Source organism: Podarcis raffonei, chromosome 10 (assembly GCF_027172205.1).
Source record: "Podarcis raffonei isolate rPodRaf1 chromosome 10, rPodRaf1.pri, whole genome shotgun sequence".
Taxonomy (NCBI): Eukaryota; Metazoa; Chordata; class Lepidosauria; order Squamata; family Lacertidae; genus Podarcis; species Podarcis raffonei.
Genome location: NC_070611.1, coordinates 45,355,593 through 45,369,121, shown reverse-complemented (window position 1 = coordinate 45,369,121; position 13,529 = coordinate 45,355,593). Strand labels below are relative to the sequence as shown.

The window sequence follows — 13,529 nt, the reverse complement described above, 5'->3', positions numbered from 1 at the left end:
GTTTGGTGGGAAATATCCCCTAGAAAGCAATGCCCCCCCCTTTTCAACCCCCTGTTAAGGATCCACGATAGTGACTCTCTGATGAGTGGCAGGCAAAAAAAGTGTCAGCAGTATATAGGTTTTATATGCGACAAGAAATATTAACAAATGGCCTTAAACCGAAAGGTTTGATAGAGAAGGACAAGAATCAAGCAAAGAACAAAGGGAACTGTGTGAAAATTTCTTCCAGCCCTTGGCAGTTCCCTTTTTGAACAGTTTATTACTGCTTTCATTGTTGTATTCCCATTTATTTTTATTTTTTGCATTTGTCTAACCACCGGGAAAGGCAGAAGAGGAATGTTATATTGGGCAAATGTTCAAACACAATGTTCTGGTTAATTATTGCAGCAGTTTGTCTTGTCCTTTCTTGGCAAAGGGAAAAGAATGATATATTTTATTTACCACCCCGCCAACTTTCCCTTTGATGCATCTCCATGCAGAACGGTAGTGGAGTCCTCAGGTTTCCGGTGGATGCTGACCATTCTGGGATGTGCGATGTGATGAAGACGTGAGCTACAAACAAGAGTCGTGCATCGAAGTGTGGAGCGACATGCATGCCGGTTTCACCACGCATGCTGGCCGAGTTCTGTCAGGATGCAGAAAACAGAGGGCCACAGCAAATGGGCAAGTTCTGTTAGGAGCCGCAGATGATCCCTCAGCACCGGTGGCCAAGCTTCCTTCCTAATTCCCTCGCTCTCTGACAGAACCTAGCAGTGCCAGCCGAGAGGAGGGAGCCGCTCTGCCAAGTCAACACTAGGTGCTCCAGCTTGACAAGGCAGGCCGCACCTCACAGGCTGCTTGAATATTTCAAAGGGAGGGGAGATTGAGGAGGAGGTCTGCTCTAGACAGTGACTTCCGTCTTGCTGTTGGTGGAGAAGGGCCGCTGCTGCTGGGCATAGTGGGTGGGCGTCTGGCTGAAGACCTCTGGGAGCTTCTCGATGCTGAACTGGCGCTTGGTGGTGTAGGCCTGCCGTCGAAGGTCAGGGTGGTTGGGATCCCACCCTGGTTTGAAGGCCGGGCTGCCTGCCAGTGTGTGGGCACTGGCTTTCATCACTTTGGCCTTCTGTCCTGGTGTTGCCAAGCCAATCAGAGCACAGCCGTCCTGAAAGGGAGAAACGTCTTTCTGGTGTAGCGTCAAGGGAGGGAAGGACAGCGTAGCTGATGGCGGCATGTCCACCACAGGAAACCGCTTGTAGAATTCCTCAGGAGCACTTTCTGGAAGGGAATATATGGAACAGAGCAGAAAACGAAGGGCAAAACGTTCTTAAGGTTGTGATGGCTCTCCTAACAGCTCTGTAACCATCTAGTGAGTATCACTAGAAGGTTAGGGATGTTAAATGTTAACTAATTCCATCTGTACATAAGCAGGAGAAGGTTAATGTCAGGTCTGCCAAAAGCTTTAGACACACACAGTCTTGGTTTGTGTGTCAGGCTAAGCCAAACCACACATTATTGCAGGAGTGTGCAGGTTCCCAGAGTCATTCTGCTGTGCTCAGCTAAGCCATGGTTTGGCTTGGCAAGTTGTCTGAATCCAAGTTTGTAGTTTATCTCTGCTGAACAAGCCACAAGCTGTGAACCATAGGACAAACCTTGGTTACAAATTGTGGTTAGTCTAGAGACGGCTGAACCGTGAACCCAGATTCAAAGGATATGCTAAGCCAACCCATGGCATAGCACAGCAGCAGAATGAACAAGGAGGAGCAAAGCAGTCACCACCTCCTCTCCTAGAGCCCAGAGGTTTGTGCAAAGCGATGGTTTGGCTTAACATGACAGGCAAGCCAAACCATGGTCATCAAAAGGGTAGATTTCAACAATTTAGATAAGAATGATACAAAGTCTAATATATAATTACATCAAAGAGCAAACATGCAGGTATTTTGATATTGGCAGGAAAAGCCATCATTGTTTTGAACACCTTTGAGTACAGCTAGATAGGCTTTGGCTTTCTGCATAGGCCTTTATTTTAAATAACTTTGTTTGTGGTTACCATAACAATGAGGCCTTCTTGAATAGGTTAAAAGCTGAAGAAATGGCTCAGAGTGATTTGAGGTGGTCACCCCTTCTCTATGTCATAGGCTGGTCCATGGAGGCTCTCCAGCTGTTGCCTGTTGGTAGGATCCATCCCCAGGCCTTTATCCAGCCTTTGCCAACCTGGTGTCCCCCAAATGTTTTGAACCACAGCTCCCATCCACCCCAGCATTACACAGCTATGCTGACTGAAGCTGCTGTAAACCAAAACACCTGGAGGGCACCATGCCGTCAAAGGCTGTCCTAAGGCCTTAAAAACTCTTCCAAAGTGTGAGGAATAATAATTGCATAAAGGGGTGATTAATATTTGTTAAAGGGCAACTAATCCACGTTAAATTATTTTTGTCATCAGCTCTTAGTCATCTGCTCTGTATTCAACACCCCCACTGTAGTTGGGCCATGAGACTCACTCTGTTTGCCCTCAGCTCATGACTTATTCATCTCTCCAAAACAGCTCCCTTTTCTGTCTTAGCTCATGTTTTTCTTCCCCTGCAATCACTTTCCTTTCTTTCCCACCTCATTCAATCTTCCTCTGGCATTAGGGAAATCCAGCATTTACTACTAGTGATGGGCGAATCTGTGAATTTTGGTTTCTCTCAGTTTCTCATATTTCACTTCTCCACATTTTCACATCAGTTTGTGTATATATATATATTAAAAAAACTAACAACAACTAACATTAATGTGCATCAGCATTTACATATGAACTGCTAATATGCACATTTTTGTATGCAATGTTGCCTAAACACATTTTTCACAACACAATTTCCCATAATATAATGCATAATTTTATCCACTAACACTTGCTTTTTATGCACATGTCCCCCTAGTATATGAACTTTCGTCACATTGCATGGCTGGAAAACTGCACTGCAAAATTGGAAAAAGCATGAGTTTCAAAAGGTGGCAGCATTCCAGTTCATGTGTCGTTTTGGAAAGTGGAATTAGGTTTATCTTTAAATGCGACCTGAATCCAGTTTCTCCCCATTCTCCAGCTACTACCCAGCAAAATGGAAGGCCAGCAACAGGGTGGGGAAAACTTGGTCCAGCCCAATGGTCCCAATTCCTTGTGGACCTTACAACCTCCCTCCCCCCACTTCATACATGTCAGAGGCCATCTCACCTCTGCACAGAAGGCTACATTCTGTCAGAGGTTCCTAGGCACACCCCATGCAAACATCTCTCCATCAAGGCAAGCGAGAGACATTGCAACAGTTCAAGAACACATTGCAGCTGGGCAAAAACACCAGGGCATGGTCTGGACTATGGCCAGATGGAAAAGCTTGACCCATGTTTTGGCTCCCAGGCCTGAGGTTCCCCACCCCTAGTCAACAAAGACACAATGATGATGTCATCCCACACACAGCAATGGGCAGATGGGCATGAGTACATGGAGATATATCATACCACACTGGGACAACCAGCTCTCACAGCCTTCCTTCAGCAAATGCCAGCCTTACTTTGCCCGGCAGGAGACGCAGTGCTGCAATACCTACCTACAGCCTTGAGAGTTGCATACTTGGCATAGTCGGGCGCTTGGTGTGGCAGCGTGCTTGCCATTTGCAGCCGGTTGTTGTGTGAATGCGACAGCCCAATCTGTGAGACGCTGGAGGGGTTAACCACAGCGTTGTTCAAGTGGTTCTTGTCTGGAAGCAGAAGGAGGTGGCAAGGTAAGGTTTCAGCACAAGCTGCTCAGTGTCCTAGGCCCTCCAAGCGCGAGTAGAATTGCAAATTCTGTTTCCCAAGAAAGTGGACCTCGTGCCAGGCAGAGAGACAGTGAGGCACAGTGGACAGACATCTGGAGGTAACAGCAGTTGATGGAGAAGGACAAAGACCTACAACCCACCTCCAATGCCAGGTCACCACCTAGAAATTGCATCGCAGGAGGTTGGAGTAGATGACCCTTAGGGTCCCTTCAAACTCTACAATTCTACAATTCAACAGATGAATTCTTTTTAGAACGCCTCAAATATGTGACAAGAAAAGATGTAAACCCTAGTGGCTGGATGAAGTTGTCTGACTATGTCTGTGTGAATAAATTGGCATTAGTAGCTATATGGCAAGGGATGTTGAAGGCAAAGCTCTGTTAGGAAGAGAAACAGAATTTGTTGCTCTCTCTGCCACTTTCTTTCTTTGGCTGGGTTTCTACCTTTACCATTCTTCTGACAGGCAGAAATTCAGCAGGTGGGGAGGATGTGAGTCATTGGAATTAATGTGCATCGCTAACTTAGATCCATAAATGTCATTGGGTCTACTCTGTGAGTATGACCAGCATTGGGAACAACCCATTGCAATGGGATTGCTTTGTGGTCATTTCATTCTGCACCAGGTAAAGTATTTTTTAGCCCCCCAATCCGCCCCCCGACTTGTCCCAAAGGTGGCAACCTAGGCTAGGGACTTCCCTGGAAACCTAGTGGGGAAGCAAGATCTGTTGGAAGGGTTAATGCTGTGAACCCCTCCATCTTATGCTTAGGTTGTATACATGTGTAAATAAAACTATATATGCTAAAGACGCCACAGTCTCCATTGACCTCCAATCCAAGGAAACTGAACCCTGGGTGAGCACAGGAATCTCTGAAGCCTCTTGCCACTCAGAGATTGGGATGAGTGCAACAGTAATACACCAGACAGCCTTTGGAACACAGGAGGAGGCTTTCCATAGCCTATTGATTTGCTTGCGTTCTGTAATTCTTTTCTCACCTCACCACCTGCTGCCGGTTAATCTTGTGACAGCAAAACCTTTAGGGCAGAGTTTGTGCCTTTTGCAAAGCATGTCGGGGGATAATGGATCCCAGCCTTAATTAAGGATTTGGGGGCCCAGCAGTATTAGGCGATGGTGATTATGACAACGATCTGAATGGCTGCCAATGTGGTTATCGCTCAGATTTCATTCTTCAGGGCCTCAAGCGAGTGACACTCGTCAGTTCTCACTTCAGTTAACCAATGTTCAAAGGTGATAGGGAGGGAGGCAGGGAGAGGAGGGAGGAAATCTGTATTTAAACTGGGACAAGTGTCATGGGCAAACAAGAGAGGAGGAGACAGAGCGCTCTCTCGGCCCCAGGCAGAACTGAGTCACAACACAAAGAGAAGCAGCAGCAAACCATCCCCCTCCATCAGCTGGATGTAAATCGGAGCAGAGATAGCCCCTTGCCTGCCAGCCCTCCCCCCACTGCAAGAATGAGCAAGGAAGAGATTTTATGTGTAAAATGTTTGGGGGAAGTGTGCATGTGGGGGAATCCTGCCCTCATCTAGTCACTGGTGCGCTCAGATGGTTTTCACCCTGGCGACTGTTCACCTTGCAAAATGTGGGGGCTGACATTGCCAGAGGTCACACATCTCCCCCCATGATGACCAGCTGCATTTCTCCGCAGGGGTATCCCCCCCCCACTCCCCACTCAAGAGCAGCAGAGGCTGAAAAGATACAGGGAAAGGATTACTGCCAATTGTTCCCTTTACAAAATGCTCATGAGCAGTTAAGTCAGAAAGCTATGTGTTCCAATATTAGTATTCTTATTCTTATTCTTATTCTTATTCTTATTATTTAACAATATTTCTATGCTGGCCAGTAACTATCATCTATCTCAACCAGTGAAGTCAGCGAAGGTCCTATGTGAGTGTCTGGAGGCGGTTGGAGGATGGATGGCGGGTAACAGATTGAGGTTGAATCCTGACAAGACAGAAGTACTGTTTTGGGGGGACAGGGGGTGGGCAGATGTGGGGGACTTCCTGGTCCTGAATGGGGCAACTGTGCCCCTGAAGGACCAGGAACACAGCCTGGGAGTCATTTTGGACTCACAGCTGTCCATGGATGCACAGGTCAATTCTGTATCCACGGCCGCTGTCTACCAGCTCCATCTGGTACGTAGGATGAGACCCTACCTGCCCGGAGACTGTCTCGCCAAAGTGCTGCATGCTCTAGTTATCACCTGCTTGGACTACCTCAATGCGCTCTACGTGGGGCTACCTTTGAAGGTGACCCAGAAGCTACAACTAATCCAGAATGCGGAAGCTAGACTGGTGACTGGGAGTGGCCGCTGGGAACATGTAACACTGGTCCTAAAGGGTCTTCATTGGCTCCTAGTGCGTTTCCGAGCACAATTCAAACTGTTGGTGCTGACCTTTAAAGCCATAAATGTCCTCGGCCCCATAGACCTGAAGGAGCGTCTCCCCCATCGCTCTGCCCAGAAACTGAGGTCCTTCTGCTGGTTCCCTCACTGCGAGAAGCGAGATTACAGGGAGCCAGGCAGACGACCTTCTTGGTAGTGGTGCCTGCCCTGTGGAACACCTTCCCATCAGATGTCAAGGAAATAAGCAATTATCTGACTTTTAGAAGACGTCTGAAGGCAGCCGTGTTTGATGTTTTAGTATGTTCTGATATATGCTATAAGCCGCCAATTGTGGCTGGGGAAACCCAGCTAGTTGGGCGGAGTATAAAAAATAAAACTATCATCGTCATCATCATCATCATCCCTCCCTGCCCAGGGTTCCTATGTGCTTCTAAAAATAAGTAGAACAGGTAGAAGTCCAACAGGTACAACTTCTCCCCCACCCCACTGCCACTCCCAGCATGGAGCCAGCGTAGCAGGAACGCTTCAAGTTTCTGCCTCTTACACATATGCTCTGCTGGAAACATTTAATGGGGCAGCAGTACTGGATTACTGTTTGTATACATTTGCATACATTATGTAGGCATTTATGGGCTTGGTAAGTTTGTTGTACAGTTGATATTGATGTGGATGCATGGATTGCAGTTGTGTGTGTGTGTCCCCCCTTAGGCGCCTTGGGCTGCCTTTGGGGAGGAAAGGTAGGTTATAAATATGGAATGGCATGCAACATTCAACAAAAAGAGAGGGAGAATATATTTTCTTCCTTTACTGATACCAAGTAGTGCTTAGACTAAAGGTTTTCTGAGGGCAGCTTGGCATATTGAGGGTTGATGATAGGTATTATATAGGTCATGCAAGGACGTGAGGTGGGGGGGCTGTCTCTAGGTTTCTATGGACTCTAGGTTTCTATCCCTGCCATGTTGAAAGGGAAGAAGCCTTAGGTGTTTCCTTGCACATCCAGTGCGTAGAAGTCCTCTTTTGGGTTGTTTCACCCAGGTGATGCCCCCCCAAACCAAACTGGTTGTGTGAATTGTCACCAAACCCTCTAGAAGAAGAAGAGGAGGAGGAGGAGGAGAAGGAGGAGTTTGGATTTGATATCCCGCTTTATCACTACCCTAAGGAGTCTCAAAGCGGCTAACAATCTCCTTTCCCTTCCACCCCCACAACAAACACTCTGTGAGGTGAGTGAGGCTGGGAGACTTCAGAGAAGTATGACTTGCCCAAGGTCACCCAGCAGCTGCATGTGGAGGAGCGGAGACATGAACCCGGTTCACCAGATTATGAGTCTACCACTCTTAACCACTACACTGCACTGGATGAGCAACTTGTGAACCTGGGATATTCTGTATACAAAGAAAGTTTTCTCCTACACAGGCTGCATACAATACCACACATTTAAAGCACATGCCCCCACCCAAAGAATCATGGGAACTGTAGTTTGCCCCCACTCTACTGTGCCCTTAACAAATTGCAGTTCCTAGATTTTTGGCTGGGAGAAGGAGAACGGTCTAGCTGTGTTTTAAGCTGTTAATATGCACACAGCCGAGGACTTTGTGATTATCTTACCTGTGCTATTCCTGGGAGATCGAGAAAACCCATCACTAATCTGGACCTGCACACTGCCAATGTGGCTCTCTGGCAAGATGTCAGATGGTCCATGTCCTCCTGGCTGTTTCAGGAGATCCGTGAGCGTCCTAGAAAAGGTATGGAGGGAAATTAAGCAGCGCCATCATAAGTAAAGATCCTAAGCAGTTGTTACTGTGAGTATAATTCTGACACTTTTGTCATGTGTCGTTTCGGTTCACCCGTTGCTTACCCTTTGCACCTGCTTGCCTTTCCAGACACTCACAGCAAGGTATGTGCCCTTGCTGTTCATTTGTTGCAAAACTCTCCCTGCTCAAAATGGAACAGGCTTCTGTTTGATGGATGCCTCCTTTTCTCAGTGCTTAAAACTGCAGGGGGAAACAGCTTTGTTCTTTCATCTGCTGATAGAGCTCAGTTTTTCTTGAATGGGGCTGAACAATTTTCATGGTCATATAGTCTGTGAGTTTTGTCACGAACACCAGTGTTGGGGACCAGCTCCGGTGTCCCCAACGTCATTTTCTAAAAATCTCAGTTGGACTTGCAGCTTTGCTGAACCTGATAAGGGGCTTTGGTCTAGCACCAACAGGAAACCAAACTGACAACAAGAATTTATTCACGTTCTATAAGGGGGAAAAAGAGGGCAAAGAGAATATCTTATCATTTGTTTTCGAATCAGAATTTTGGGGGCTGTCCACCAAAACGTACAATGTGGATGTGTTTTGGTTGTCTAGATCATGCTTCTTGTCAGCTGCCCTTCATTTAATTTAATTTCATATTTGTAAAAACATCTATCCCGCTTTTTAGGTAAAAACCCATTGAAACACAACTGAAACTCAAAACCAACAATAGATGCATAACTATTAGCAATGGAGAAACAATTAAGCCATATTATAAGTGGGCTACTGTGTGGGCAACTGTGTTGGCATCTGGGCTGCTGCCAACATGGCACTGTTGCTATTATTTCCATTTTTCTGGATTTCCAGGGTATTTCTTCTTTATGTATTCATTTCCCACATAACTGACCTATGGGGAATTTATGTGTTGTTCTCCATTGCACAACGTATAATCTTTCCTTATGAGAACTGATCCAGAGCTTGCCAGGCTCTTTGTGGACATATCCTCTGGGTGTGGATTAAAAACTTGCCTTGCACCAAGGCAGGCAACTGGCCCATCTGTTTCAGAATGGGACACTGTGACTGGCGTCAACTCTCCTCCAGCCTCACTACTTTAATTGGGGATATCAGTGACTGGGCCTGAGGCCTTAGCTGCCAAGGGTGGCAAGCCTTTTTTCCATTTGGGGGCCACATTTCCTCCTGGATAGTCTTACAGGAGTCATGCAGCAATGGTGGGCAGGGTGAGAGTAGGAGGGGACAAAGCTGTTGAGCTTTTCGGGCTAAATTGCAAAAAAAGTAAAAATGAAGTTTTTGAGGTATTTTTATGTGAAGTCAGCCAAAACGGCACTGTTATGTACTGAAGTTCTCACCCTGGGCCAGCAGGGGGATACTGTAGATAGTTATGCAAATAAGGGATCAAAAGTGACGTTCAGTGATTGGATAGTTTTAGAAAGTTGTTACAGTAACATTGTACTGGAGCTCTATATAAGCAGGCTGACTGAACCCTTCAGTTCAGTTCTGTCCTGGCCTGTGAATAAACAAGAGCTGTTTGAAGAATTGCTGTGTCGTCTGATATGTTCACCCACAACCTAACAGGCACTGCCGACATGGGCTGCCATATGTCCGAATTTCCCCGGACATTTTTACCGATTTCCAAACGGACACTGTGCGAGCTGCAGTAGTCTGGATATGTCCAGGAGATCCCGGACGTATTGCAACCCTAGGCTGAGAGGAAAAAAGTAGGTGGGTCCAAATGTGGGCAGAGAAAGAGGTATAATTCTTTGTATCCAGGTAAGCAAGAGGCATTATGACATACCCTCCAACATGTTGAGTCCCAAAACCAGGGCACATGTCTTACTGGTCATGCTCCCGTGTGAGTCACATGACCCGTGTAAGATCACAGAGCCCAAAATGGCTGCTGTGCTCTTGCGGGGGAAAACAGGATGTCCTGTTTTTTCAGGGACATTTGTGGGGGATGGTTCAAGAGCACACTCCAGATGGACAGGCGCACTTGAGGAAGGGTGCACAACAAGACAGGAGAGGACCGTGGCCTGGAGAGAGGGGATATGGCAGGGGCAGGGAGTGTAGTCTGTTATAAGTGTCATGAGGGCTAGCAAGAGAGGCCTAGAGGCTACAACTCTGGTTCTCCAGAAGTTTGGACTCCAGGCCTGGTGTTCCTGAATGCAGCCTGTTATACATGCAAAAGTGCATCTGCTTTCTTAACAGGAAAACATAATCAGCTGCAAAACCCCCCACAAAAACCTCCCCAGAAAAATTATGACAACTTGCATGATAACTTTTAAAATAATAACAAGACAAAAGCCCTAGAGAACAGCCCAAACCCAGCAGTTCTTGCATTCTCATACCTTTTCACAATTGCTTTTATAACTTCAGCATGAAGTGCCAAATTACTTCACGTAAGGAACATCTATAATTTGTGTCACATTTGCATTTGAAACACTAGGAGCCTTTCCTGCAATTCCCAGGGGCTCCTGGGCCGAGGCATGTGCACTTACGATAGTGCGGCTCCAGAGTCCGTTATACCAAATGGTTCTTTCTTCATGTGTCATAAGAGAATCAGGGTCAGAGAGGGGAATAAAGGAAAAATGATCCTAATGATATAATCCTACCCCAAAGTCCCACAACAATAATAAACTGTGCCTTAAAGAATGCATTGTTGGGAATATGCCATCTTACTGTGTCTTTTCACGTATCATTGAATGTAATATAATGTGTGCCTTTTAATGCATCATCTTAACGTAACGTGCCTGTTGCCATTCCTGTGTACCTCTTTCTCCATGAAGCTATCCTTTTAAAATGTATTCGTGGATGTATCTTTAATGAAATGCCGTACTATGCTGTACTTTTCTGAATGTATCCAAAATGTAGTTTTTAAAGAATGTAACAATCTAAATATTTCAAAATGTATATACTTGACTCAATATTGTATCCAAAAGGCTGCCAAAACTCAATCCACCACACTGCCTCCTACTGGGTCTGCAAACCATACCATGAATACACACAGATATGAGCTCAAAATAAAGCAGTCCTATTTTCCAAAAAGTATGCAAACATCAGGCTATCACACCTGAATTGATAGCAATGCAGAATAGGATTTCACATTAACATTTAAGTCATTTCCTGAACATCTTCTCAAACATCCAACCTCACATCTGCATGCTGATTATCAGCAGTTGTGGAGGTTTTCCTGTAGATAAAGGAAAAGCCATTTTAAGCAGATCCAAAATTAAATAACACGAAGATCGACACATACCACCTGAGCCCTTCAGCAAATTGACACCTCCAGAAAGTCTTTCAACATCCTGCTTACTTTATGTTAATCCACTCTTCACACCCCTCATATCGCTTTCCCCCACCTCCTTGCTATTGATCTGAATGAAAATCAAAAGGTATAAGAGACCCTTTTGTTCAGGGTCTCTGACTCCGTGTCATTGCGTGAGCGGGGACCCTGTTGCAACAATTTTTTTTTTTGTGTTGTTGGTTTTTTTTCTGTTCTTTCAATAAAGATCAGGCTTTGCTTTTTCCAAATTTTGGTGTGGTCTCTGTCTTTTCCCGATCGGTACAGAGCCTTCATTTGCGCTCCTTCCAAGGTCCTGGTCCTCCTTCTGAGGCAGGGGCCCCTTGGGGAGGCAATTAAATATTTATTTCACATGCAAATTGACACAGAAGCAAACTGGGTGGCGGCAGATTCCTGGCAGGAGATTCTTAAGTGAAGTTTGCAACTGCATGCATTTTTCTTGACACAGATTACTGTGAAATGTGAAGCTAGGGCAATCAAGGACTCGTTTACTCGCCGTTTCAAACAAAATGATGGTTAATGGATAACCTTTCTGTGGTATTCTTTGGTTCCGGCTGAAGAATAGTTCTCATTCTCATGCTAGGTCTCAATGTGTGATATGCTTTCCTAAAGAAGCCATGAACTCTTGCTACCAAGTTCCACTGAGCCTTTGCTTAAAACACACTTCACTTATGTGCCTTGATGGGCTAAAGCACATGCTGAGAGGAGAACCTCAGGAGGACTATGGGTTTTTCATTCTGGAATAAAAGGATGCTTACAGTGGCCCGTTCCTCAGAAACCTATATTTTTTGTAAATACCTATAGCCCTTAATTTCCTGCATCAGATTTAGAAACAAGATCTGACACTGACCACTAAGGTACCTTTGTAGTAGAATAGCAGCAGCAACAACAGTTGTATTATTTATTATGGGAATAATCAAAGCTATTCTTTTCATTGATATAATGGAGGATCATATGGCAAAGTGTTAAAAAGGATTGTGGTGCATTGATCTATGCAGTTTGGGGTTGGAATCTTGCAACCCCTGTGCGATAGCTCAGTCAGTAGAGCAGGAGACTCTTAATCTCAAGGTTGTGGGTTGGAGCCCCACGTCAGGCAAAAATATTGCTGAATTGCAGGGAGTTGGACTAGATGACCCTCGCGAACCCTTCCAACTCTACAATTCCATGATTCTAACCCCAAATGTCATACACAACAGAAACCTCATTGCCAGTGGGAGGGGATTTCAAACATAAATGCCAGAGGGGGGAAGGAGTTCCTGGAGACAGCAGCTGGCTATATATATGAAATCCTGTATGCCAGGATCCAAGTCTGGGGCAAAAACTCTTTGGTGAGAGAACCCTAGCAGAGATTTAAAGTCACAAAATATGCAGTGTGAAAATATAGGATGTTAGACCTTTAAAATATGCCCTTCCAAGTGAGTTCCAAAATTTCGCTCTTCCACCCCAGCACAGGAAAAACACACACGTTTGGTAAGTTAAAAAACTCTTCAAAGTTTTGGTTTATGTGCTTTTCCATACATAAGCAGAAAATTTGCACAGCTAGTAAAACTTAGTTTAGTTACAAAGTGGTAAAGTTCCTAGATTATTGGTACAGGAGCACAAGAGTGGCTGGTGAGAGCCATGCAGTTGAGCTGGAGCAACCAGCTCAAACCTTATTCACACATTGAGTTCAAAGGTAGACTGGGGGGGGGAGAAACAATAGACTTGATTACCTATTTCCTCCTAAGGTAAGGGAAGTGCCTGGCAGGACAGCTTAGTCTATGGTATTAACTCCTTCATGCATCAATAAGACTTAAGCATGCTGGTTATCCTACATTTGCAGGATGGTGTTTGCAGTGCATGGGACAGGGAGAGTTAACCCCGCCCCTTTCCAAGCTGTGACACCCCAGCCACAAAGCACCATCACACTGCAATTAGGCTTCCCCCCAGACTAATTGCAAGAGGAGTGATGTGATGGAGGGAGGATGCAGGGCACAGGGGGGGCAAATGGGAAGGAGCTATTTCCCACCCCGATTTACACATATATACAGGTTGAATATAGGTGGAAATTCACAGCAAGACACCTCAGCAGATACTGATTCCCTACCCCAAGGTGCTTCTAGGGCTTGATTTTTGCTCTCTGACCTGCAGCCTGACTTGTGTCTGAGTTCCCTCCCAGTGACTTTCTTTGCACAGACCAAATTAGCACACTCTTAGCTGGAGAAAGGGAAGGGTAAGCATGCCCTCTTCCCGCAAGGCTCTCCACTTCCAGAAGTGTTTATATTTTCAAGTTTTAATGAGATTGTGTTACTGCGCATTTTAATTATAGATGTTTATATTTTAATGCTTGTGTAATTGGTT

The 13,529-nt window shown here is 45.5% G+C and overlaps 1 protein-coding gene across 1 annotated transcript in view; it reads right to left on the bottom strand.

The window, feature by feature from the left end:
* Positions 1–396: 396 nt before the first annotated feature.
* Positions 397–13,529, bottom strand: part of SHISA8 (shisa family member 8) — a 30,592-nt gene continuing 17,459 nt past the window's right edge. Inside the window, exons 2-4 of the mRNA XM_053407568.1 lie at positions 7,740–7,867; positions 3,564–3,713; positions 397–1,254 (exon numbers count right to left, since the gene is read on the bottom strand). Coding sequence (XP_053263543.1) covers positions 881–1,254; positions 3,564–3,713; positions 7,740–7,867 — 652 coding nt within the window. The 3' untranslated portion in view covers positions 397–880. The remainder of the gene's footprint in view (positions 1,255–3,563; positions 3,714–7,739; positions 7,868–13,529) is intronic.